The sequence below is a fragment of the Gallus gallus genome, chromosome 7, assembly GCF_016699485.2.
Source record: "Gallus gallus isolate bGalGal1 chromosome 7, bGalGal1.mat.broiler.GRCg7b, whole genome shotgun sequence".
Classification (NCBI taxonomy): Eukaryota; Metazoa; Chordata; class Aves; order Galliformes; family Phasianidae; genus Gallus; species Gallus gallus.
The window spans coordinates 27,328,398-27,355,552 of NC_052538.1; the positions used below are offsets into that span (position 1 = coordinate 27,328,398).

General features: G+C 41.9%; 1 protein-coding gene and 1 long non-coding RNA gene across 16 annotated transcripts in view; one reads left to right on the top strand and one right to left on the bottom strand.

Annotated features, from left to right (window-relative positions):
- KALRN (kalirin RhoGEF kinase) overlaps positions 1 to 27,155 on the top strand; it is a 446,039-nt gene that overhangs the window by 295,413 nt on the left and 123,471 nt on the right. For 14 of the 15 annotated variants that reach the window (XM_015289974.4, XM_015289980.4, XM_040703547.2 and 11 more), the window contains 13 exons: positions 72 to 267; positions 5,731 to 5,897; positions 10,254 to 10,373; positions 12,898 to 13,116; positions 15,824 to 15,973; positions 16,871 to 16,985; positions 18,752 to 18,867; positions 19,419 to 19,541; positions 22,337 to 22,519; positions 23,246 to 23,364; positions 24,304 to 24,370; positions 25,217 to 25,326; positions 25,981 to 26,050. In XM_015289974.4, the coding sequence (XP_015145460.2) occupies positions 72 to 267; positions 5,731 to 5,897; positions 10,254 to 10,373; positions 12,898 to 13,116; positions 15,824 to 15,973; positions 16,871 to 16,985; positions 18,752 to 18,867; positions 19,419 to 19,541; positions 22,337 to 22,519; positions 23,246 to 23,364; positions 24,304 to 24,370; positions 25,217 to 25,326; positions 25,981 to 26,050 (1,755 nt within the window). The remainder of the gene's footprint in view (positions 1 to 71; positions 268 to 5,730; positions 5,898 to 10,253; positions 10,374 to 12,897; positions 13,117 to 15,823; positions 15,974 to 16,870; positions 16,986 to 18,751; positions 18,868 to 19,418; positions 19,542 to 22,336; positions 22,520 to 23,245; positions 23,365 to 24,303; positions 24,371 to 25,216; positions 25,327 to 25,980; positions 26,051 to 27,155) is intronic. The other variant, XM_015289977.4, reaches the window with a different exon arrangement.
- Positions 7,640 to 12,974, bottom strand: LOC124418096. The gene is made up of 3 exons (XR_006939947.1): positions 12,934 to 12,974; positions 8,777 to 8,963; positions 7,640 to 7,974 (listed from the first exon to the last, which is right to left on the bottom strand). It is a non-coding gene; the product is annotated as an uncharacterized LOC124418096 (long non-coding RNA).

The following is a 27,155-nucleotide window of genomic DNA, read 5'->3' on the forward strand; positions in this document are numbered from 1 at the left end:
AATGCATGGTTTGAAAGTGAGATTTTTCTTTGGTCTTGAGTGAATATAGTGTTTATCTTGTGCCCATGAAGGTTACAGCAGAGTTAGATGCCTGGAATGAGGATCTGCTGAGACAAATGAATGATTTCAATACCGAGGACCTTACTCTGGCTGAGCAACGTTTGCAGCGTCACACCGAGAGGAAGTTGGCCATGAACAACATGACTTTTGAAGTCATCCAGCAAGGGCAAGATTTACACCAATACATCATGGAGGTCCAGGCTTCAGGTGAGCGGAACAATTTGTTCTCTATTTTATATGAGAAGGAACAAAATGAAAGGGAGAGAAACACCACCTGCAACAAAAACACATTTCAAAAATACGCCAATACATACAGAGCACATCAGATTTTAACATAATTCAGTCTGTTGTATAGCTTTTCTCCACAGCCAGAACTGCTCCATCATTTTGAAAAATTCTTTGAGTCACAATTACCATCAGAAATCACCATTCCTTTTCAAATGGAAATTCAGTATAAAGCTGAATTTTAAGTTTCATTCAGAAAGTTTGATGCAACTGCAGGCCAGTGGAGTTTTTGATCTATTCCAAGATTCAAGGAAGAGAAAGAGGTGCAGAGAAGCTAGTTAACCAAAAGCCCTATGGGAGAGAATCCAGATATGAGAGCCTTGAAATTTATCATGAAATTGAATTCTTGTTTCCAGCCAGCTCTAATTGGAATTGTTTTGTGTATAAAAAGGGAACATGATAAACCACACTGGAATTTTCCTTTTCAGTGTGCACTTGGAAGTTAAAGATAGTCAGTTGGATGCAAAAAGCCTTTGGCATGTGCACTTAAGTGAAAGACTTGATTCATGTTGATAGGGAGTCTGTCTGGTTCATCTACTCTTCTCAGCACTAGGATCCTATTTCTAAGGCATCCTGTGCATCAGGATTTTTGTATCCTTGCATTTTTTGTTTGGAAAAAGAGTATCATAATTCAGATTAATCGCTGCATAAAGTCCAGAAGTGAAAGTTATTTGCAAAGTGTTTTAACCTTCTTAAATGTCTGGAAAAACTGCAAAGCAAGAGCAATTCCATTCTGTCTCTCCTCACGTGCACTTCCAAAATAAAAGAGATTTTTATGGATTTATTCTTTGGCAAACATTTTACCCCTAGGCACTCACCTTTAAAAAAAATAAATAAAAAAAGAAGTTGGCAGTATTCAGCCTGGTTGGCAAGCTGTACTCAGCAGAGGCTGAAGGTTTGCTACAGGAGTGTGTTTAGAACTAGACAAGCATTGTGTGAACCATGCGTGTGAGTTGGTATGAGGTCTGCCCACACTGTGTCTGGTCCTGTGCTTCAGCTCCCTTGCTTTCCAGGGTAGTAAATTGGTCCTACTACACTAGTTACTATGCATTTTTTGGTACGTCCTGGAAGCATCCTAATGTGAGGAGTTGTGGGAGGAAAAGAATATCATCCAGAACAGCGAAAAGTCAGGAGCATCAGGGACTGCTCTTCAGGGAACAAAAAAATAGCAATTCTGTGTTTATGAAGAAGTTAGAAACAATTTTTTTTGGATTGCAGACAAAAGAACAGCCACTAAATGAAGTGACTTTTAGAATGTTTTTATAAGATTATCTGAGATCTCTTTCTATAAAGCCTACCCGATAAAAATCCATTGCTCCCAGAGGCAAGGAAACGGAAGGCCCGTAGTGATGCAGAGTAACTGTAGTTAATCAAAGGTAATGGTCACATCTACCATGCGCAGAATGCTAAATGCTGGGAGAATGGCAAAATGAGGGAGAGAGATTGCCCTTGGGAGCCGACTGTTTCTTATTTTAATAAAGGGCAGCTATAGTCCATAAAAAATTCATTTAATTTTACTCCCTCTTGCTGAGTCCTATATCACAGTCGTTCAGTGCATGAGAGATGGTTGTTCTTACTGCCGGAAGTGCACACTTGCAGGGGTTCTGGGAAATCAACTTCTACTGCTGCTTCCCACTGCACAGTGTCACCACTGTTACCATCAAAATTCAACTACAACCATAGAAGATGAAGGCAGAAAGAAGCTTATTTCAGGGACGTCCCACTGAACGGTCCACTCTTCACTGCCTGAGGTTAATTCCCTTCCCCATAACTCTCTTTCAGCTTTATTCTTCTTAACGTATCACACAGGAACCTGATTTAATTTTGATCATTCTGGAGTTTGGCTTGGAGGTCCTCAAGCCAGCAAGTCTGCCAGGTAGAATTACATCCAAGTTTTTCCATGCATAATGCCTTTTTCGCTTGGAAATCTTGTGCAGGTAGAAAAAGATTATAGACATTTGCCCATGTTTTTTGCATGTGTGATGCAAACTTGGAGCAGCGATTCTTACCAGGCTGTGGAGTGTCTGGAAGTCCACGTGAATACTGTGCATTGGATGCAGCATATCCAATTGTCCTACAGTGGACCACGTCAGACTCTCTGCAGATATTCAGGGCATCTGTGTACGCACTGCTTATCTGCAAATCCACTGTTTCCAAAATGCCATACAGCACAGAGTTATGCCCTGTGATTCCTTCCACTGGTGCAGCACGTGTGGGTGATCCTGCTTTGGGTTAGCCTGTTTTCATCATAAGAATAATTACTCTGCAAATCAATGTTTGATTTTGTTAGGGACCAGGTAAGAACTGGGAGTCAAGTCACATCTTCTGCAATTCTGCAGTACTTTCAAATTGTGTTCATGACTCACTAATATTGGTGTCATTTGGGAAAGAGGTTTGCTTTAAGAGAATGCTGTAACAGCATTCTCAAGAAGACTGACTTTTTAGTGGCCCAGCACTTTCTGTTTCAGTGGAACTATCTGCTGTTTTTCCAGTCTGGTTGCAACTCTAGTACTGATATCAAAGGATACCCTGATCAGAGGGGATCTGTGGGCAAAAATGTGTTCAAAAATTCTCAAAAAAGAATAATGATTGTTGAGCGTTTAGCTTGATGCATTTAAAGTGTTCTGATGATTCCAAAAGAGGCAGTCTGGACATTTCTGAGAGTTTAGGGCCACGATTCACAGCAGGGATTTAACATTGACCCAAGCTGCACTGATGACACATTCATGTCAATGGTACATTCCTCAGTTGTTCATGTTCTAGGTACTAAAAGTAGTTACACTCTTGGACTTTATGATCCGTATGGGTCACTTCCAACTCGGGATATTCTTTAATTGTTGCCTGAGTGCACACAATTATTTTGCTATTGAAGTCCATTTGCACTGTTAGCGTTGTTGTCGCCATAAGCACCACTGTGAGGCGTCACTCAAGATTTACGGATCTGGCATTTTATGTCTAAGGCAACTTCTCTAAGCCGAGCCTGAAATATGCTGAGAAACTGATGTCGGGGAAATTTACACAGTCCCTGCCTGTTACGTGGAGAATTCAAAGCCTTGTTGTGTCCTGGATGTCAAACTTAAAATCATTCATGTCTCTTTTCCTGGCATTGCATTGCTTCAGAGTGAAATGGAAGTCTGTTTCATTTTGCTTGTGGTGTCACTTATAACACAGAAAATAGATACTGCAAGAAGAGGATGCTGCACTGTTGTGTTCCAGGCTGGTAACAGTTCTGACTATGAGCAGGTTCAAAGCAGCTCCAAAAGGGCTTTGTACAGGTCAAACAGCAATACCTCTTCCTTATGTTGAATAGTATCTGACATTGCAAATAGCTCAGCTGTAACCAATGTGTGTCTTGCAGGATGTTGGCCAGTGTGGGTACTCTTTACAGTTATTTTTAAAAAGTGTTTTCAATTCATTATCCTTCACTGATATCTGCTGTACAGGCCAAGGCATTAGAAAAAAAGAATGGCAACTAAGTTCAGTTTATCAAAAAGTCAGCCGTGCTTTCCTGTCTATCAAAACTTAATGTAAAGATTTTATGTATGAAATTATTCTGAAAGCAAAGGTTTCCAATTTGCAAACCAATCTTTGAGAAGAATAAGTGCTCTTGCTGCGTGCACTGGCAGAATAAATCTGTGTGACACATGACAAGCACAAAAGGGCAGACCATTCATCATGGGGAGCGCGGGCTGCCCTTGGATAGCATCCCAGGCAGCGTGCTGGTTGCTGCTGATGAGTTAGCACAATCAAAACCAGACCAGCTGAGTGTGCATGAAGGAAAACGGTGCATTTAATATCAGAAAGGTGTGGTGAAGTCAAGCATACAGGAAGCCCGTCATGTCCTGAGAATACAGAACCATATGCAGGCTAATTGTAGTAACAATGCTCGGTGTCTGGCATTTGAAAGAAACTTCACTCCTAAGAATGGAAGCGTATATTAGATTTCCAGATCTTAAATGGGAAGCCAAGGGCCATTCCACTTTATTTGGTAATGAAGAAGCTGTTTGGTATTGGCTGGGAAAGGGGATAAACCAATTGCTTGCATTCCTTTCTGCTTTTTTTTTTTTCTTTCTTTCTTTTTCTGTTAAAACCAGAAACCAGGAAAAAGAGGATAAGGTCAATCATAAGGTCATATTTATTTTGAGTACTGTCCTCTGTGGATACTGCTGTGAGAGAGAATGGAAGTTACAAACCTCTGAGGAGGAGAAAGGGGGAAGAAAAGGCATCTTTCTAAATCAATTTTAAAAACAATATCCAGCCTTCTGTAAGCAGCTTCTAATTAGCACAATTCTTGTATAATGTCCTATTATTCCATGAAATCAAATGGCTTTGGAGAAAAGTGTAGTGTTTTCTCAGCATTACTGCAATCTGATTATTTTCATATTAGGTCACTGATCCTCCCAGTATTGAGGCCAATGGCAAAATTCCAGTTGACCTCAATAAGGGAAGAGTCAGGTCTTTATTAGTTTATAATTACAGGGATTACAGTAAGACAGTATGGCATCATAACTCCTCCAGGCCAAGCTTTCACAATTACATTTGCAAAGTACCCAACAATGCTATCACTCTCATGTGATAAAGAAGGAAGATGTGATGGTCTGCGTTGTATTTCATGTAACTGACACACACAAGGCCGATAGGGCCATAGGAAAATTCAGGAGGTGGGAAGGGACCTTAGGGGGTCTCTGTTTCCACCTCCTGATCAAATGAGGTTCAGCTATGAAATTCAGACCAGGTCATTCAAGTGTCTGTCCTTTTCATGCAGAATTCAAGACATTGGATTCTGGTACTAAGCCATCTTTTCTGTCTGCTACATGATGAATGGATTGATGTCACTTTGTGGAGTAATTCTGAATGAACTATAGGTTGTTTTTAACTAAGTTGTTGCTAATGATCCCCTTAAGTGCCCAGATGGAAAAGATGTTTCCTCTATGTTTCCTACACTCGAGGCACTGTATCTGGCCACTAGAATTTACTTTATTTCATTTTTCTATTTCCTTCCTCTCCTTTTTTCCTCTTTTCAATTTGTATCTGTAAAGCGTAAGTTATTGGTTTAATGTAAAAACAGGGAGGTTATTTCTGCCTTTTAAAATTGACTTTGATGTTTGGGCAAGGCTATGGTTAATCGTGTTCTACTATTCAGATGCTGATGAGTGAGGTGAGCTATGATCACCAGAGAAACACTACTTTGTAGGAAAATACAGGGGTGCAGAATGGGAAACTATACAAAAGCCAAAAACTCCCTGGGAGAGAGCTCACTGAGGAAAGTGTTACTGAGAGATTTGCAAATCAGTGTTTTAGGTGGGAAATAATTTTGAAGTTCGTGCAATGCCTAGAATTGCAAATAAGTGCAGTGATCTCTCTCTGCGTGTTGTTCTGTTGTAGGCATCGAGCTGATCTGTGAAAAGGACATTGACCTTGCAACACAGGTTCAAGAGCTGCTGGAATTCCTTCATGAGAAGCAGCATGAGCTGGAGCTTAATGCTGACCAAACTCACAAGAGGTTAGAGCAGTGCCTACAGCTCCGGCACCTACAGGCTGAGGTCAAGCAGGTGAGAGTTTTTAACTCTGCTTCGGTTCTTAAATAGGTTTTCAGCCATTACAGTACATGGTAAACCAGTATCTGCCAAGTCACACAGCTTTAGGTGGATGATCTTAATCCCTCTTCCCTTAGCAGTACTTGATTTGCTGACAAATTACAGCATGGTCCTTTACAAATAAAGAAGGGCTCTGTTCCACATCATGGCTTCATGAGCAGTTATGGGAATTCTGTACGGAGCAGACCCCTTGGCTTCTCAAGTGGAGTATGCTTCAGACTGTGCTCTGGAAATAAATGATTTGACCTGGGATCCAGGCTGAAGTTTTGTGGAGAATTGCCCCAGAGCAGAGGATAACTGAGCTGTGACATCTGAGCAAAGAATTACAGTAGTTTCACCTTCTTGTTTATTGCTACACATATTGGCCTAAAGGAATCTTTAACGTCATCTGGGTGAGATAAAAGCTTCAATCTGTGGTCTCTGTGCTAGGATTTGCTTAACCATCTTAGTGCTGTGACATTCCCTTTCTTCCAGATTTCATTTTAGTAACAGCAGTCACGTTCTGCCTCCTGTGTTTTCCCTCAGTACTTTATTTGGGTGCCTCATATTTCAGTATTACACTACACTTCCTGCTCCAGAGGTGACTTTATGCTTCAGTGTAGTGCTTATATCTGGACTGTAATATGATCTTGGTATCATTAGAAAGAACAGGAAGATTTTTCCAGACACCTGGTGTATTCAGGTTTCCATTTTACCAGTAGAAATGGGGAGGAAAAAATAATGAATGTAGTGAGTGCTCCCTAACTGCGATCACAGTTATTCCTTCTTCAGAAATGAATTTTTGAGTGACGTTTTATCTGGATTGTTTCTATCATTGCTGGCAGAACCAGCATCGATGCACACGTTTGCTTTCAGAGTTCACTTTGATTTGATATTTTGCAACCATAAATGGAACTTGCACTGAAGTCTTCTGAATTTTGATTTTGAAAATGTGGTTGATTTTTGTTTCTGATCATTCTAGGGACTCTCCTCATAAAGCTCTGCAGCTCTACAGAGTACAGCTTTCTTCCGTAAAAGAGATCTTCTCTATGATATCCATAATCACCACATTCATGTCAGAATGTTACTCTTTTTCCAAGGGTTCCTGAAGTTTCTTGGATGCTACTTCAGTAGCTAAGCTTAAAGTTCTGTGCAGTAGATTTATGACTAAGTCAAGCCATTTTAACTGAAGACAGAAGGTAGAGAGGAGCAGTATGTGTAGCTGACTGGGTCCCACTGACCCTACTGACCAGGATGATGCAGAGGTCAGCCCTGCGGTGCTCACAGAGCCGTGCAGTGCACTGCAGCACTTTGCAGCTACCTCATGTTACTTCCCTCACGATCAAGAGTCCTCTGGGCTTTCCCATTCTGCAAACCAAAATCTAACCAAAGGAAATGGTTTTAGGATTGAAATATCTAATGCTGTGAGAGAACAAACAGCTGCCTTGAATTAGTATTTTCTTAACTTAGCTTGGGACCATCAGGACTTTTATTACTGTGTGACCTTTCAGCAAGCCAATTGTGAAGAATCATTGTATTTGTTCAGCTGAGTTATAAGGACTCCTTTGTTTATTAACCTATAAATTACCACAGCTACAGTTTCCCTTGAAAAGAGCCAAGGTAAAATATATCTGTGCTCTATCTATTTGGTTTCCTGAAGATGAGTCATATTCCCAACCATTTAGTGAAATTGGGAAATATATTGATTTTGGCTTGCAATTCATCTCCACTCTGGTCCAGATTTCCTTCACTTTCATTTTATTACATCTGAGATGATGGGTGATCTCATTACCAAATTGCACTCACTCTTGCAAATCATCTGAGATTTGGTTGCCACCAGACACCTACTGTAGCTGTGCTTACATTCTGCTGACATAGGAAAATTGGTCAAGGCTGCTAAGCGTACATGTGTTTGCATTTTGATATAATGACTCGTGGAAATACAAAGTCTTTTAACTGTCTCTATCTATTTAAATTTCATTTAGGAGGGTTTCTGCTTTAAATCATACGCACGCAAGGTTTGAATGCCTGGACAGTGAGTTGAAGTCTGGGGCTGTAAAAGAAGAACGATTCAGAGTGAGATGTTCTGCGAGCTGCTTTAGAGTGGAAGTAGCATAGACCAGTGACTCACAAACACTTTGTTATTCAGAAAGATCCTTCCCAAGGCTGATTTCCCCTCACTTTTATCCCACTCACTTCTGACAGAAACTACAGAGGTTGGATTGCATACATAGAAGTAATAGTACAATAGAGTTGTGGAGATCAGTTTCATGAACAAGCTGCCATATGCTGTGCTTGCAGCTGTTTGGCTTCCAACCCCCTCACTTTTCATCTTTGTGTTCTTTTTTCTTTATTTTTGATAAGTGTTGACCATCACATAATGTAATCCCAGATACTGTCACAGCATGACACTACACTTATTTTCCAGGTTGTTCTTTACAAGTGTACTTGGAAATCTTTATTCACCTTTTATCCACCCACCGTTATTCTTTTGGCATTAGATTTGCTTCCAGGTGGGTGTGCTCATAGGATGACAGCAGTCAGCCATTTGAGGGATGCTGAAAAACTGGCTTTTTCCCTATTTAATATGTCACAGAGTTCCTGGAAACTGGAGTAGAGTTTTGAACATGGCTGAAGTTTTCAGCAGGTCGTGAAAACATCAGCCCAAATGGAAGCTGCTGCCCAGGGGACCCTGGCCTACCCTGTTTGTATTATCTGGGGGAAAAATAAAATCAATGAATTTACTGCTTTTTTAGCATACAGACTTAGTATTTTCTACAGCTTAGGCGGCCCAAGCCACCGTATATCACAATATATCAAATGTGAAATGATGCATTGCTTTGTGACATACTCACCTCAAGTCTTTCCCAGGTATACCCATCTTTTTTAACTTCAGCTTTTGGTGCCATGAAGTAGGCAATAATGTAGCCTTCTTGTCTGATGGATTATACAAACTGCCAGCCAAGAAAGACTGCCGTATGATAACCCGTTTTCTTTTCCTCTAAATCTTTGTTGCATTTCCCACAGGAACAATAATACCTGCTGATGAAAGAGAGAAAGCTGACAAATGAAATCTTCCACACTGTTGTAGTGAGCAGATGTAATTTCCTACAAATCAGGGTCAGCTACACGTGTTGATGGTTCCTCTTTATTTCTCCTAGGGAAAACTCATTTTCCTGCCCCACGGGGAACTGAATGGCTATAAGTAGGGTGATGCATGATGTAGGGATAAAAAACAAAACAACAGAAAATCCCTATTTCTTACAGACAATTTAATGGATCAGTTGGTGAAAATGATGGCACAAAAGGGAAATTACTGTGTAGAATATTGCAGCAAAGTCGATTTTGGAGCTTTGTAAATCACAAGCTAAATTTAGGGCAGCGTATGGGCAGTCAGGATTTCTTTTGCATCTGTGAATTGAATTCAACAACTTGCTGGCTTCATTGGAATAACTTGACACCCACACAGGTAGAAAACAGGCCTTGAGCCAACACAGCAAAGAGCTTGCATGTGCACTCTGGGTACTAATTTTTCAAAAGCACACCTTAAAAAAGCAGAAAATGTTGCTGTTTAAATAAATGAATAAATACAAGCTTGATAGATTAATTACATACATTTGGAATTTGATTCTTCAGTCAAAACAGCACACATTTCATGTCTACAGATAATGTGAATGTCTCTGAAGTAAAGCCCTTTGACTAGATATAAAATGCAAGACATGGAGTTTCCTCCTAGCTGTGAATGCAGGTGGAAACTCCAACTGCATCTTAAGTGTGTGTTAGAAGAAACCAACTGCATCTTCACCTCACTCCCTGAGCTCTGACTTTTGCATGAAAGAAATACAAACAAGTGGAGCAGAAGAGAGCTGCAGCATGACCCAGCAACGTCCATAACTCTGGGTAGAAGTTAGAAAATATCATAGATTCATACCGTAGAATCATATCCTAGGGTTAGAAGGGACCTTAAAGATCTTTATGTTTAATTTCAAACCTCCTTGATTATGCTTTATGGTTTTGCTATCAAGTGTTTGCATAGAGGAGTAGTCATTTTTTATGATCAAATCTTGGAAATGAGAGTTCTTTGCCATCTGAATATCCACATGTAAATTCTTCCAGAGTTTTCATTCCTTATTAATAGCTTCTGCAATAAGAACTTTCCCTCTGACAATTTCTGTCATTAAGTTCCTTATCCTGGGATTTACTTCTGCTCACTGATTCAGCCTGAGACAACGTTGGGCAGAATGCCTTTTTAGTAGTTGGTCTGAGCAATTGTCTAATGAGTGACAACAGAAATCTTTGTACCCTTCCCATAAGCACATCCTTTCTTTGCAGGTGCTTGGTTGGATCCGGAATGGTGAATCAATGCTGAATGCAAGCCTTGTCAATGCAAGCTCCCTCTCTGAGGCTGAGCAGCTCCAGCGAGAGCATGAGCAATTTCAGCTGGCCATAGAGGTAACATGAGCAAATTAATTTGGTTCCTTCTTCCCAGGTGAACAGCATGCAAAAGGTTACCTCTTGGGCATCAGTCATGGCTTGCCTGGGGGAGGGGAGGGATAAAAACTTCAGAAAATTGACTTTGCATTAAAATCACAATGCAACCAGGGGTTAAAATTGAAATAAATTATTTATCATCTGCAGCTATTTTTTCTGCTGTCAGATATCAGCCTCTCCATTCCTAAAAATGATGCTCACACATCTTCTGATAATTTCTTTGGTAAAAAGTAATAACATGAAAATTCAGAGAGTGATCTGAAGGCAGGAGAAGCTCATGGAGTCATTCTCTTCCCGTGTCCAAGATTTGCCGATCATTTCAGAGCTTTCATTTATGAGTATCTTTGATACTGGGTAACGCTCCTACTGGTAGACATTGTTTGATTCAACTGTTTGTTTTTGATGTTCATTCAAAGCCCCCCATCCTCAAATACTTCCACTTTAAGCATGAGGTAGGAAGGGCAGTTTTTATGCAGTGCTGAACTGAGCTCTTGGCCCTGCTTGCCCTGGAGTAGCACATCTTCAGTTCAAGGTGGCCCTCGAAAACCAGATCTCTCACTCATGGTGGAGGGAGAGAGGAGGAGGCAGGATGGCAGGAGGAACAGTGCCTTCTCTGAGCTGCTTTGCTTTGGATGAGAATGTAGTGGAAAATTGTTAACTCCCCTCAGCAAGGGACTGCAGTGAATCGCAGAATCATAAAATCATGAAGGTTGGAAAAGACCTCTAAGGTCATCTATTCCAACTGCCCACCCATCACCACCACGCCCATAGCGCTCACACTTTAGGTCAGTACTTTATATACTTTTGCCAGTATGAACACACTATAGATTTGCAGGGTATGCTCTCTCTAGGTACATGTGAGAGGGCACATTGCTTCCTCCTGTTCCTGCTTAGCACGGTGTATATGCTTCCCCATCTTCCTGGTAATTGCTACAAAGCAAAGAATTGTTTGGCAAATCCCTTTCTGTGGTCTGAAAAGCGAAATCAAAACTTAACCAAACTTTAAACTATGAAAATGATATTCCCATAGTGGAGATTTTAAGAGACGACCCAAAAATAAAGACTCCTTATGCCTACGGGTAAGCTTCAAAGCAGTCAATAGCCAATTATAACATAGCTAGTAAGTATAGAGTTTAGATGTTAGCAAATGACCCACTTTGATCCTGCTCCACTCAGTCAGGAAGGAGCAGCTGTGGCAGATCCTAAGGGGAAAAGGAAGGGGTTTCCTATCAATGCTGTATGAGCTGGTGGGTACCACGCCATGCTGACTGCATCCCAGCAGCCACTGCCAGGCAGCAGTGGGGGACAAGACACCCTCCAGCTGTGTTGTCGCAGCTTGCTGCTGTTGGGGAAGGGCTTGGTGGGTCTGCTGGGAAATGCAGATCACAGAGGGAGAAGTAGGCTACAGCACCATAAGGGGAAAATAAGTTTTCAAAGGGAAAAAACACTAGATTAAATATTTAAACTGTTCAAAGCTCAATATGGGGAAGTGATCAGCAAAGCACACAGGGCAGACAGTCCTCTAAAGGCATGCTAGATGTGGAATTGATTTTCAGTTAAAATCCTTTAAAGTCTATTTAAAACAAGTATTACGACTCTAACATCAGTACAGCAGCTGGATATTAAATTTAACCAGTTGTTCTTGAACATCTCCCTAAATATTTCTGCCAAGTATTAATCCTTTTTTTTTTTTGCTAATAGCTTTCCTTACATTGCATAATTCACCAGTGTATCACCAGATGATTTCAAGCGTCTTTCAGGGTTCAAGGATTAGATCATAAATGTATCACATGAGAATTTGTCAGCAGCAGTTACCACTGAGCTGCAGAACAGAGGAGACTTTGGGAGATTTTAGTGCTTCTGTTCAGAAGATTAAAATCAAATACTGGACTAAACCTGAACACAGTTACTTGGGAGCTGGGAAAGGCTGGAGGCTATTTTCCCCTCAGCAACATACAAAGGGAGCTGTAGCCACCATTTGGTTAACTGAGAGATGCTGATGCAGGCTGGGGAATGGGACAGATCACTCAGTCCTGCCTGTAAGCCCTGCTACTCATGCCAGCAGACTGCCTGGCAAGAATCAAACTGGGGTGATTAGGCCTAGAGTTTGCAGCCTGTGTGTGATGCAGTCAGCACTGAGCACGGAGGTGGGATGGGAGGGAGGTCAGCACAGTCACTGACTGCACTGGGGCTGTCCAAAGGGATCCACCAGGATTCCCATCCTCACCCAGGCTGTTGTCCTACGGGCAGTGGCTGCCCAGTGCAGCTAACCCATCTCAGCCAGTGCTTGCTTGCTCCAAGCTTTAATAACATTGCAAAGGTACGTGAATAACTGAAGCTAAAATGTTTTGCAGAAATGAACTATTAACTGGAGATAACCAGAAATGTTTCACTCTCTCACATCTCCATGCTCACACCTCACTTCACCTTTCTACCATAAATCTGGCACATCTGTACAACCTCTCTCTCCTCTCATCGTGCACAGTCCCTCTTTCATGCCACTTCCTTACAGAAGACACACCAGAGTGCCCTGCAGGTCCAGCAGAAAGCCGAAGTGCTGCTGCAGGCTGGGCATTATGATGCTGATGCCATCAGAGAATGCGCTGAAAAGGTGGCCCTGCACTGGCAGCAGCTGATGCTGAAGATGGAGGACAGGCTCAAGCTGGTCAATGCCTCGGTGGCCTTCTACAAAACCTCTGAGCAGGTGAGCAGTGCTGTGCAATTGCTTACAGTCTGGGACCTTGCTGTCAACCAGTCAGGGCAAGTGTGGTCCTCAGGTACCCTCAGCCAGCAAACACCAATGTGAATGCACTCCCACACGGCAGTGGTGGTGGATGTGGGTTTTCTACGCTGACCCCAAGCGCAGAGGGTCTTCTGCTGGCCTCAGCATTAGCAAAATGAATTGAAATGACATTTACTCTAGTGGCATAGCAGTGCTCATCCACACAGGGAAACATGAAGGTTGAACTGGTCAAAATCGTGTTTCAAAAAGTCAGATTGAAGTACACAGTAATTTTCATCTTGACGTTTTCATTGAAGCAGTATGGAAGCCATATATTGTTTGACTTCATTTCCTTGAGAACTGTTTGCCATCAGTCGCTTATTTTTTGAGCAGCAATAGCCAATGTTTTCATTAGTAGTAAGACACCACCGTGCCAAAAACGATGCCAAGATATGAAATGATTTCTCTTAAATCCATCTGCAGCACAGGTAATTACAGCAGTAACCACTGTATGCGGACGTAACTTTACTTCATTCCAGGCATCCATGAACTGTAAAACACATTCCAATTGGCTGCTGGTACAGTAGGATTATTTGTGCATTGCATAAGCCGATGCAACTTCACTGTAGTCGGTAGTGAGAATTAGTGTAATAGCATGGATACTCAACTAGCCTTGCTGATAGTAATTTACTGCAGCCAGGCAGTCTGTGTTAGCGTGGACACTGCAGGCACCTGTGCTTTTATGAAAAGAAGCAGTAGCTTTCATTAAAATTTCTATCGTTATCAGCACGCAGTTAGTTCCTCAATTAGACAACCAGATTTGGGAAGGTTTTTTAACACAGCTAAAGATGTTATTGAGGACCGAGATAATTTTTCCTTAACATCGATGCAGGAAAAGATCCTTGGGCCACTTTTTGGTGTCGTTTGTTTAATGCATTTTTAAGAGTGCTTAAAATTAATTCATTCCTTATAATGAATGTCGTTCCCTGTGAAGGGTTTCAAGTAAGATTTACAGTCCCTGATGCACTCAGGATTGAAAAGAATTACAGCTGTTGGAGGATTGTGAGAAATGAAAACCATTAAGGGATTCATTAGTGCTTTAGACAGTCAAATGTGCTGGCCAAAGTATGCAGAGCCAGTGATTTATCAGTTTGGTCTCTCTTCCTATTTCCAAGTCATAGACAAGCATACTGCAGTGCCCACCAGCTCACTGATGAGTTGTGTCTGTTCAGCAAATGGTTGGGGCAAAGATCATTCAGTCTTGAGTGGTCATAAACTTGGTGCTTTCTCTCAGGCCCCATGATCTGTGACCCCTAGTGGTCTGATCCCTGACAGCATGGCAGTAATTCATTAGGTCCTGAGTTCTCTGAGTACCTAGAAATGCAGCTAGAAGAGTGGCCAGAGAGTCTGTCCCAACCAGCCAAACTTCCTCATGCCTGTCCTCCCTAAGAGCACTATGCTCTTCTTATAACTGGTGCAGCCCTCTCTATAAGATAGTCCCATTTCTCTCTAACTTCATTAACCAAAGTGATCACGGAGTACCAAAGTTCTCAAGAGCCAAGAAATTAAATGGAAACGCTTTTCTGTGCCTAAATAACGTGGGGCATTTGCTCTCCAGGATGGGTTTGGGGGTGAGGGCTGGTTTGCATGCAAGCCATAAGCTGATTTCAGATTGTCACATGCCAGCAGGCAACAGTTCACCTCAGTTCCCCAGTCTTAAGATGGATTTTGATGTGTTCATGAGTGGAGTTATATGAAAATGGCCTGTGATAGTAGAGAGCATTGGATGATCCTGGAGTCTCTTCCAAACTATGCTCTTAAGCATGTAGGATCCTCTGAATTATAACTTGTGTTCATATAAAGGTTGCAGGAGTGAACAAGAAAAGGGTGAACGCTATTAGCTGGACCCCCAGCAATAACTGAGTGGATCTTGACTAACCCCAGAAGAGAAGAGAGAAGTTCCTAATATGCAGGAAACCTTTGGCTGTTTTTCCTGTGTCTGCACAGGGCACGGAGAGCTGCCCTCAGGATCTGCAGTGCCTTGTCCAAGCCTGCTGCACACAGCTTTCAGACTGCACTTGTTTATGTGCCTTGTTCCCATTATTGCACCAAGATAGAAGATCCTCTTGTAAGCCCCGTACAGTGGAACACCTGCATCCACCTGGGTTACGGCGCTGATTTAATGTCTATTGTTATCCATAAGTCTTTGCAAAAGCTGTACAGGGAGCAGCTAACATGCAGCTGAACAGAATTAGTTCCAGCTTCAGACTTGCTCCAGGAAAGCATTCCAGCGTGTGTTTTTCTTTAAGTGGGCGCTAAGTTCCTTGACTTGATGGGATTTAAACAGACCTAAGGATTGTGTTCTGAATGATCCACTGGGGCCGGACTGACCCCTGCCTCCATTCAACCTTTTGAGATTCCCTCCTTTCTCCTTTAGAAAAGAAGAAGGATTTATCACCCCTAAGCCAGATGAGTTACATCCCAAACAGTAGAGATCGCTGTGGGCACGAATAACTAATAGATCATTCTGTCCGGGGCCTGCTTCATAGCCTGTTACCCTCCATGTCATGGCCAATAGTCTAAAATATTTAGGTCTGAATTTTGTTTTGGTTCATAGACTTTTACTGACTGTGTTTCTCCTTGTTACGACTGTGGATTACTGAATTGCTCTGCTCTGGGTATGTTTCAGGTGTGCAGTGTATTAGAGAGCCTGGAGCAAGAATACAGACGTGATGAAGACTGGTGTGGAGGTCGAGATAAACTTGGACCAGCAGCTGAGATAGACCACGTCATCCCTCTGATCAGCAAGCATCTGGAGCAGAAGGAGGCTTTTCTCAAGGTCTCAGCTTAGTTCCACAATAAATCAGAAAATCTCTCCATTAGGTAGTCAATTTAGAGCACTGTTGGTGAGTTTGAGAGGAAGCTCTGAGGCATAATTCCAGTTCAGTTACTGACTGTCTGTCTGAGCCCTAGGCTAATTCCACACTGTTATAATAGTGGTGATAAGCATTATCCTCAGTGTTTATCTCTGAGAGATGTCATCAGGACTAATTAGTGATATTTGCATTGCACTTGGAGGATGCTATTTATTACGTTGGTTCAAAGCATTTATTCTCAACATTGCATTATAAATGACAGGATTTTGGTGCTGGCTTCTATAAAGCATCCAGAATTTTAAATTCTGTCCTGCAAGCCAATAAGCTCAGAACTGCTAACTCCTGAAGCCATTGTGCCTCTGTAGGGCAGCACTGGGCTGGAGACTGAGCTTTCCTCCTGTCTTCCAGAGGTGCTGCTTTGTAAGAGCAGCAGAGCCAACACTCTGATAAGTCATCTGACAGGCAGCCTCACACCTTCCACTAAAACTGACACGCACCATGAAACTACTCTGGCTTAAGTAGACTGCACTTTTGGAAGCAGTGAATGCTCTTTTTGAGAGAGGAGTTAGCTCTAGTTAGACTGGAAATGTATGGGAGATGCTTGCTCTTTAAAACCAGGTGCTTGATTATTGCCATTAATTTGCCTTACGATATAAAATCAACTGCTGAATCCAAAATGACTTGTGTATTTTAATACATTCATGAGGCTGTAGGTTTCTTAGCTGAGTTTGTTGTTAGCTGAAGCTCCTCCATTTGAAAGAGACATACATCTCCCTGGAAAATAGGCAGAGAGCTTGAGTCTCTTTTGCTTTCTTTGCTTGTCTTTACTAACCCTTCTTGGTGGGGGCTGTTTTCCCTAGGCCTGCACACTGGCTCGAAGGAATGCTGAGGTATTCCTCAAGTACATCCACAGGAACAATGTCAGCATGCCCGGAGTCGCAAGCCATACACGGGGACCTGAGCAGCAAGTGAAAGGTTGGTGCATTGATGCATGACAGCATTAGAGGTCTTTGCTTCTCCCTATGCTAAGTTCCAAGTTGGTCCGGAATAAAGGAAAGAGCTTTGAAACATGAGCTTTCTCTGGCTTCCCTTGTCAGGAGAGACTGTGGGAGTGATGCTGTTCCACCCCCTGTTATCTCTACGATAGGATGAGAGGCAATAGGCTTAAGTTGCACCAGGGAGGTTCAGGCTGGTTATTAGGAAAATATCTTCTCAGAAAGGGTGGTGATGCAGTGGCACAGGCTGCCCAGGGAGGTGGGGGAGTCACCATCCCTGGTGGTGTTCAAGGACCGCGTGGATGTGACACTGAGGGATGTGGTCAGTGGGCATGGATGGGCTGATGGTTGGACTCAATGATCTTAGTGATCTTTTCCAACCTTAATGATTCTACGATTCGGTGATTATGAAGGTACTCATCTGAGATGATCAGACACTGTTTTGCATTAATACTGAAAAATGTGCAAACAAACAAGCACATACCAAACACAAGGTCTGGGTGCATCCCATTACTGCTGAGCACTGAAAGAAAACAAACAAAAGAAAAAAGAACCTCAAGCTTATTTGGCCATAGGATTTTGTCCCCAGAATCACCCTCCCACATCACTCCATCTACCTGTGGGTAGTTTCCTTTGGTCAAAAGAGCACTGTTTACAATCAAACTATACATCTGAGATGTTTGAAGTGCTTCCATTTCTCTGCTAAGTTAAACATTTGTTAATCTGTGCCTAGCAATGCTGTAAGGTACTGATAAGAGTGAGCAAAGCAAATCCACAGAACTAAAGCATTTTATTATTGTTGTTGACGGACTTACAAGCTGCAGGAAGAAACAGGTTAATAGCAGTGCAGCCATTATAATATGTGGGAGGGATGGGAACTGCAGTTACATACAGAAGATGAAAATGGTGCTACTGAAAATATTATTTTTCTTCCTTTCTATTAATATCAGCTCTGCAGTGTTATTCTGACTTTGGTCCATTTTTCCCCTACTACCGTCTTTTGTAGTTGCTGTGAACTTCCATTCCCTGCAGCTGAAAATCATGGGAAAATTACTTGAACACTTTTTCAGCGAGTCCCTATAGATGTGCTTGATATGAGCCTCAGTGTTCCTCACTGAGCTTCTTTGGAAGTATTCACATATTTCGAAATCAGTGTGTATGTTAGTCTTGTTGTAAGCCAGGTGTGTAACTCTCTTGCTCGGTGAGCCTATCCACAGAAAATCTTTGAAGCAGACACTTTCGTTCAGAATAAAAGCACTGTTTAATAGAACAGTTACGGTGCGTCTAGAGCTAAGTCATCAATATAGAACAAGAATAGTTTTATTTATTTGAACTATTTATACAGAGAACTGATCAGTGTACTCAGAAAGGGCTTCAGGGAAGAGAGATTATTTACAAGGTGCTGTAAATGCTCATAATAACTCACTGTAAGGGATCGATGAGGCGGATTCATTGTTTTAATACAAAATAGCGTGGCTGCTGCACGGACTGCATGAGCCTATGCCCCCTCTAGTGGATGCCACACTAGCATCTCCTCCTATACCAGATAACCCTGCAACACCACCTTTTTATTATTGCTTTTTAAAGCAGTTCCTTTGGATCAGTACTTGTTTTAATACGTGCAATCTCAGGGGCTCTGTTCTCGGGAGTGCGGTCCAGGCAGAGTGAGTAAATTCGGGTATTTTATGGCTTATTTTCTGTATGCATTCACAGAATCGCTAACCATGCTGTTCCTCTGCCCTACAGCCATCCTGAGTGAGTTGCTGCAGAGGGAGAACCGAGTCCTTCACTTCTGGACCCTGAAGAAGCGGAGGTTAGATCAGTGCCAGCAGTACGTTGTCTTTGAGCGCAGTGCCAAGCAGGTAAAGACCCCGCTGCCTTTCTGTGCTGGCGGTGTGTAAAGATGCCTTGTGTCTATGTTGTGTCCCTGTGGGGTTCCTGTTGCAGTCTCCAGTTGTATTTGAAGGCCGTTCCTTTTTAATACGTGGCAAACATACATTCTTAAAACAACAGAGGAAAATTCCAAAGCTCAGCAACAGAACTCCAGGCCATATTCATTTCAGGATGTATTCGTCTGTTTGAAAATAAATAAGAGAGCAAATATATTTTATTGAGCTCTAATTGAATGAGAACACTGCCTTCTCTCTCTTCAGATTTTTCTCTCTGAAGACTGAATTCCCTACACGCCTTTTTCTCCTAGGAAACATCACCTTTTGTGTCCTTTCCCATCTGCTTTAATTATTGTGTTCTTTTTTATATCTTCCTAGAGAGCATTTTGATGCACACAATATTATGGCTCATTGTTCTGATATCCGTTATTTGGCAGATTATTTTGTTGGAGGATTAGTTCTTGAAATATAAATACTATTTGTTTTGTTTTCTTTCTTTTCCTTTTTCCTTTTGACGTTCACAGGCCCTGGACTGGATCCAAGAGACAGGCGAATATTACCTCTCTACTCACAACTCTACAGGGGAATCAGCAGAAGAAACTCAGGAACTCCTGAAGGAATATGGGGAATTCAGAGTACCTGCGAAGGTAAGGAATGACATTAATCTAATTGTGACCTCTGCCTTGGTCTACGTTTATAGCCCTCTCAATGCCTTAAATCTTTGTGATAATATTCTCTTGATTTTGTATTTTCATCCTGAAACTCGTAGCCCAAAGACAAATGTCTTTTGTCAACCATGACCATTCATTTTTAGCAAGACACAGGTACAAAACTGAGGTTGTCTCCCACCCAGTCTGTACTGGTTGTAGGGCATTTTGCTCTGATCAGAATGGAGAGAAACTCCATCTGCATACACAGCACAGCATCCTAATGGACATCCTAATGCAACATAGCCAAATTCTGTCCTCAGACAATCTTACAAGAATGATGTGGAGTGTCTAATTGATATGTTATATCCATGGTCATCTTGAATTCCCTCTTTCTTCCTTTTATCCTGGAGAGGCTCAGGGAGTTCTCATCATATCATATACATGCCTGAAGGGAGGGTGCAAAGATGACAAAGCCAGGCTCTTTTCAGAGATGCCCAGGAGCAGAACAATAGGCAGTGGGCCTCTGAAACACAGGGCTTATCTTCCAACCATCAGGAAGCACTTCTGCACTGTGAGAATGGCTGAGCACTGGCACAGCTTGCCCAGATAGGTTGTGTTTTCTCCTTGGAGGTCTGCAGAAGTCACCAGGACGTGGTCCTGGGCAGCCTGCACCATATGAGCCTGCCTGAGCAGGGATTGGACCAGGTGGACCCAGAGTTCCCTTCCAATCTCAACTGTTTTGTGATTCTGTCATCACAACCACCATTTGTTTTATTAACTCCAGCTGGACTGATTATAGATGATCATTTATCTTTTTCCACTGATCCCAGTGAACTACTTTAAATAAATGGGTTTGTAAACTCTAGGGTGAGCATAAAGCAAAGCTGCATTACCAAGAATCTATTAATTTATATGGAACAATTCTGAGAAATCTGATGGGGTTTACAGAGGAATAGTGATTGGTCCTGCTTCAGACAGATTAATTCAAACCATAGGTAATTCACAGACAGTGAACTCACAGGGGTATTAACAGTCACTGATAAGGATCTAAACTGCAAAGTTAGGCAGCAGCAGGACCACAGCTTCACTATCATGTAGCTTCATTTTGCTGTGTCCTGAAATTGATCTTCTGTAATCCTTAAATTCCTCATTAGGCTGTCCATGCTTGCTTGGGTTTGATTCACAGGCTTTATGTTCTTCTTGTCCCTTTCCTTTTTCCTGAGTTTGCACATTTGTGAAAAAAAAAGAGATAAATAGCAGCAGACTGAAATGAATTTAATCAGACAGGCACCATGCAACGTTTCTTAAACAGAACTTCTCTATCAGCTATCTGCAGTCATTCCAATTATCATTCAGTTTGGATCAGACAAATCCCATTGTGTCCTGGAGCATCCAAACTACTTCTACTCATGGTGTAACCTAGAATTAAGTTTTATACCTTGATCCTTACTGACTGTTCCTTCCACTGACACATCCAGTCCTGCTCCCTTGGGCTGTGATAAATCACTCTTAGACTGCTGACCTATAATTTTTCCAAGGCCACGTGCAACCTGGTGAATGCAAGTCACTTCCAGATGATGATATTCTCAAAGTAAGCTGTAACTGAAAGCCTTTCTGATCCCAGTACCTTTGTGGCCAAAACAAATGTTTGGATAGCAAATACAGTAGTAGCTTTTGGGAATGAGACACCCTTTCATGTGACAAGAAGTCAGATTTTTACTCCTCCATACCTAGCTTTGCTTAACTACTTACCATATTTGTTAGGACGGCCTCCGATTCTCCTGTTAATTCACGTTGTCATTGAAATTTCTGTGAGGTTTCAAACACAAAACTAAACTCAGGAAAAGATGGATCTGACATGCGCTTATCCATTTGTGGCCAGATTGCTGGTAACATCAAGCACTTGACAGCATGTCTCATGTCTGGTAAAGGGGAAAATCCTCCCCATCTGAAGAGCAGCACACCGCTATTTCTAGGGATCCAACTGATTCTCCTTTCACTTTTGAGGATTAACATGTGTGCTACACCTGGAGTTCAATCTGTACAGTCAATAACTCTTTCTATAAGCATTTTGCACTTCATTTGGCTTAAACAGAGAGTTCAGGAACCTTCAGTGCATTTGGAATCTGTGCTAAAATTTATGACTACCCGTTGTGCCAGGTTTGCACAAAGTTCCTCAGTATGGAAAGCCATGATGACTAGGAGGCAATCAGACCCAAATGGAATAGAAAAGACCTCTGGAAGATTGTGGGTGCTCAATGTGTGTTTTGGAGTTCAGGCATCTTTTACTTCATAGCGCTCCAACTGGCACTATGTTTCTGATGCAGAGAGTAGTGATTCAGACTCCCTTCCTGGCCTGATGCACAGTGTGCTAATGACCTGCCTGCACAGGTCTTCAGAACCACCTAGGTGCAGATTCAGAGTAACACAGTGTGTTTTATGAGGTGTGATTTTAAAATCTTATCTTCTGCCCCAAAGCTCACTAAACCCCTAAAAAGCTTTTGGTTATGAGGAGGAGATGTCTCTAACTTCCAGCATGTTTTGTGTTTGCGTGTGGTTTCAAATGACTTGACTTTCTGTATCTCCTGCAGCTACGTAAGTGTCCTTATGAAAATGTCATTCCTTTCATGTTTTACTGGGCAAAGTTTAAAGCATGTGATTCTGCGTGATCTGAAGTACAGATGCTGTTTAATAACATGTATAAAATTGTGAGCTCTTTCTGATTGCTGTGTGAATTAAAAGTAAAGAAAATAATGGCAGTGTAACATAACGGAGGACCATATTTTGGGCAGCAAACAAAGGAGAAAGTGAAGCTCCTCATCCAGCTGGCTGACAGCTTTGTAGAAAAAGGACATATACACGCCACTGAAATCAGGAAGTGGGTCACCACCGTTGACAAACGCTACCGTGACTTCTCTCTCAGGATGGGGAAATACCGCTACTCCCTGGAGAAAGCCCTTGGAATCAATACAGAGGTACTGTAAGTCCGTGTCCTTCTGAGGTTTCGTACCAAATCTGAAAGTCACAGAGGGAAGAGAAGGCTATGAAATGATTGCTGCAAGTTATTGTGGATCTATTGGAACCACTTAAAATCTTGTCAGCCTTAGGACTGCTCTTTCTGATGAGAAAGAGGTTTTTGTGACGTATTGGTGATAGGAGAAGGGGACAGATGGAGATCAGAGAGAATTTCTGGACAACTGGTTGCACTATTCTCCGGGAGACCATCCAGCTACTGTGAAGGAGGGGGAACACATTATTTGAATAAAAGTCTGTATTAATTTTAGCATAAACCATAAATATTACTTCCATGCCATTATGTTGAATTAGACCCAGGCTTTGACTATAAGTTTCCATTCTCTCATCCTTTAACTGAATGAAAAATTGGTCACCAACCTCATCTCTAACCTCTGCTAGGTGAAATAGAGCAATACAAGACTAACAAAAATAAGAACCTCATGCTATGTCCTGGCCACAAAAACACTTAAAAACCTGTTGGTTAGTCACCCTCAAAGTATCAAAGATGAATAAATTCCCTCACACCCTCAAGATAAATGTACTCTTCCTTGTAGAGTCTCCGGTTTACACAGCTACTGACCACTTCCTTTTATCCCTTCTTATGCACTTAATCTCACAACCATGATGCATTTTACACAACAGTAGGGTTACAGTAGACTTAAGGTCTGCTCTGTTTTTGTTTCCAGGATAACAAGGACCTCGAACTAGATATTATTCCAGCAAGTCTTTCAGACCGGGAGGTAAAGCTGCGAGATGCAAATCACGAAGTCAATGAAGAAAAAAGAAAGTCTGCTAGAAAGAAAGAGTATGTCCCAAAACTCTCTGAGAGTGCCACAACACGTTATCTAAAAGCGATTCTGTGATATCTGCATGACCAGAATGGGCTGACAGCCCTGTAACTCCTTCCAGCTGTGGAGCTCTTGAGATCTGTGTACAGTTGTAGAGCAAAAGCTGTGACTTGTAGGCAAGAGAATCTCAGAACATACAGTTTGAATTTCTTTTGGTATAATCAGAGGTTACTTTTAGAAAGGAAGAGGAGTGAGATGAGCACTTTGGTCAGAGCTTGATGTCACTGAGATACTTCATTGTCATGATTTCTTTCTGGCTGCATGTGACAGCTAAAATGAGCAGGATGACTTTCTCATCTCTCTGAAGCAGTCAGTACCATTTCTCCTCCAGAAGGCAATGGTACACTTGGTCCTTCCATGGCACATTTTCAAAACATTGAGCATTCAAACTTTGGGATGCCCAGCTTGAGACGATACAAATGTGGTTGCTGGAGTTCCCATTGGTTTGGATACCAAGTTGTTGTAGCCTCCTCAAATTAGTTGTGTCTGCCAACCCTGTCAGTGGTGCTGCTGAAATTCAAGTTTCGGGGTGACTTACAATTGCATATTAGTGAAGTTGCAAGTCTTGTCGAGGAATCTCAAGTCTTTTTTCATGGAAAAAAAATTACTGAAAATCAGCTGACTATTTAAGTTCAACAAGTAGACAGTAAATCACTCCTCAGGTTTGCAAAAATACAACTGAATAGAATTTTATGCAGAAAAGTTGTGTAAAAAATAACCCCACAAGGGACTAGGGTATTAAGTGATATTTATTTTGTTGAACTGAAGGGTGCAAAGTGAAGCAGCTGAAGGTTTAGAGTGGAAGTCCACTGATTCATAAAGACAACAGGAAGATGCTGTGTTTTCATTACATTGCCTGTAATGCCAAGCACACCTGAAATACCTTCTTTTTCCAGATTCATTATGGCCGAGCTTCTTCAGACAGAGAAGGCTTATGTCAGGGACTTACATGAATGTTTAGAGGTAAGTCACAGCCTGTAGAGTGCCCAGCACTTTTAGGAAGGGCATGGTTTCCTTTGTGGTGCTGGTGTGACAGTACCACCATCGGTGCCTGACCACAGGGCCATGTCCTGCTGGCGGTGGGAGCTGAGTGGGAGTGGAGGGAGCCTGTCACCCCATGGCTGAACCACACCCTGTGCTACCCATGTAAACCTCTAAAGTCTGCTCTTCCGGGAACACCTGAGTGTGCCTTTAATTGCAAAGCTGTGCTCATCCTGCAGAGAGCAATGTCCTGGAATTCAGTAAAGAGCAGTTTATGCATTGACCTGAAATTTCTTGGATTCTAGGCTTTTTTCAGCCATGCAGCATTTCCTTAAGAATTTAAATCTCTTACTGTGGATCATCTCAAGCGAGAGATCACCTTGAGCTAGAGGAAGAGCTGGATTTGCACTGTCAAATACCTTACCTAGCTCTTCAGCAGGGTAGTTCTGAAGGAGATTGTGATATTCAGGGCAAAAGACAGTGTTTTTTTTCAAATAGATTTTTATGTGTCTGATGCTGCTGATGTGGCAAATCCAGTTTATCTTTCAGTTGTTTCTGCCTGCAGTTCTTGGACGACATCAGTTGGACAGCAGAGACAGGTGCCATTGACATGTCTTTGCTTTTTCTCAGACAACTTCTCAGCATTAGCACTTTGAATTTCTCTGGAGAGCTTTTTGTGACACTGGAACATGTGTTCTTTTACCTTATTTGTTTAATCTCAAAGTGCATAGTTCCCTTGTCAGCCCATGCCTTTGGCAGCAAAACAAGGAGATCTATTCTTTCGCACTGCATTTATTCTCAAAGCTAAGAATTGCTGATGTCTTCCAGACTTACCTTTGGGAAATGACAAGTGGGGTGGAAGAAATACCCGCTGGGATCCTTAATAAAGAACACATCATCTTTGGCAATATTCAGGAGATATATGACTTCCATAACAAGTAAGTTCTCCTAACATTTCTGTTGGTGTTTACTGACTAAGGAAACTACAGGCATGTGTATTCTTATACATCTATGTGGTGTCCACTGTGAGTGCCTGCAGCAGAATAATGCAAAATAATGTTTGATGTCCTGTTTATTTTACTCAAATGAATTGCATCTTTGTTTAAACTTTGCCTATAGTTGATTAACAATGTTGAAGTCGTATTGCACCAATGCTTTGTAGTCCTGTAAGTGCTTTCTGTCTCACAGCACAGTATTTGTGCTTTGCAGAAGAACTGGACACTGAGCCTTCAGCTTTACAGTTGATGAAAGGAGGTCTTCTTGGTGGATGCATCTATCTTTTATCACTTTCTATGCACAAGCACGTAAAGAGTGATCTTTTGGAAGATTCACTGTCTGGTTCTTGCATATCAGTTTGTCTTCCTAAACACAACGTCTTCTACTAAGGATTGTTACATTTTCATTGTAGTTGAGTTAGGCACGGATGTGCTCAAATAGCCTTGGCAAGGGCACAGTTTCTCCATTGGCAGCACACGTGATTAGCCTCGTAATCAAGATACAACTACCAGTCATTAACACTGATCTCACTGGTCATTTTGCTTCTCTTGGGTATTTGATTGTAACTAACGACATTGGTGTCTTCTTTTTTTCAGCATTTTCCTGAAAGAACTCGAGAAGTATGAGCAACTGCCTGAGGATGTGGGTCACTGCTTTGTCACCTGGGTAATGAAGCAGCTGCTTTTCTTTACTTATGCAAATTAATTCCTCTGGCACAGACAGAGACAAGCTGAGAATTGGTGCAAAGGTTATTCCTTGGTGACAAGGGCTAATCGGCAACAAGAACTGCTTCCTCCTTCGCTCTCGCCTTCCTTAGCTCTTCTCTTGAGCAGTAGTGTGAGGGCTTTCTGGAGAGCTGTTCTTCATCCTGCACTGACCAGCACAGCGCCTACGTCTGCTGATACAACAACCAGTTTAGAAGGATTCTGTCAAACCAGATGTGTATTTAGGGGTGACATTCATTCCTTTGCTAAGGGCCCTGAGAGGAATAAATCATAATTTACTCTCCTCAGGGAATTTTAGTCATGCTTGAGACCTTTACAGAGGCATGAGCATCATCTTTTATCATCATCTTCCTTCAGAAATCAGTGTCAAACTGCTGAGCCACTGTACTCTCTCATACCATTATTCACTGCCAGGAAAATTTCCAAGAAGGCTTTGAAATCTTGATGCTAAGAGTCTTCGTGGGCATAGGAGGTTGCAGTAGTTTATCTGTATGAAAACCATTCCCTTTTCAAGAAGTTTGCCAGGCAGTTCAGCCATCTTCATGTTTTCTCTGATGGTTTTATATGTTGTAAAGCTGGGAATTAATATTTTTGAGGTCATTATAGAGCCTTTTCATTTACCAAGAAATGAGCATGCTTGGGTGGTTTCAAATGGGCTTTTGATTTGAAAACATGGCACAAATACTGATGACACTGATTCAGAAATATTATTTACAATGATGGAGTTATATATTTATGAAAGATGGAAGCATTTACATATAATTCTGTGCAAAATCTTCACTTTTAAGGTTGCACCACATCATCTCAGCAACAGTACGTGTTCAGTGCTGTGTGTGCTTATAGACACACACAGTACCGCATGCCTAATTGCAAGGTCTTGTTATTTACATACTTGGTGTGGAAAATGCTATACTAACCAGAGGAGTCCATCCTCCTCTGCCTGCCTGCCTCTCCCTGAGACCCACATTGAGTATACGAAGCTGCTCTAAGGCAGAACAACACAGATGCTTTTAATTTCCTCTTAAAAATAAATAAATTAGGAAATG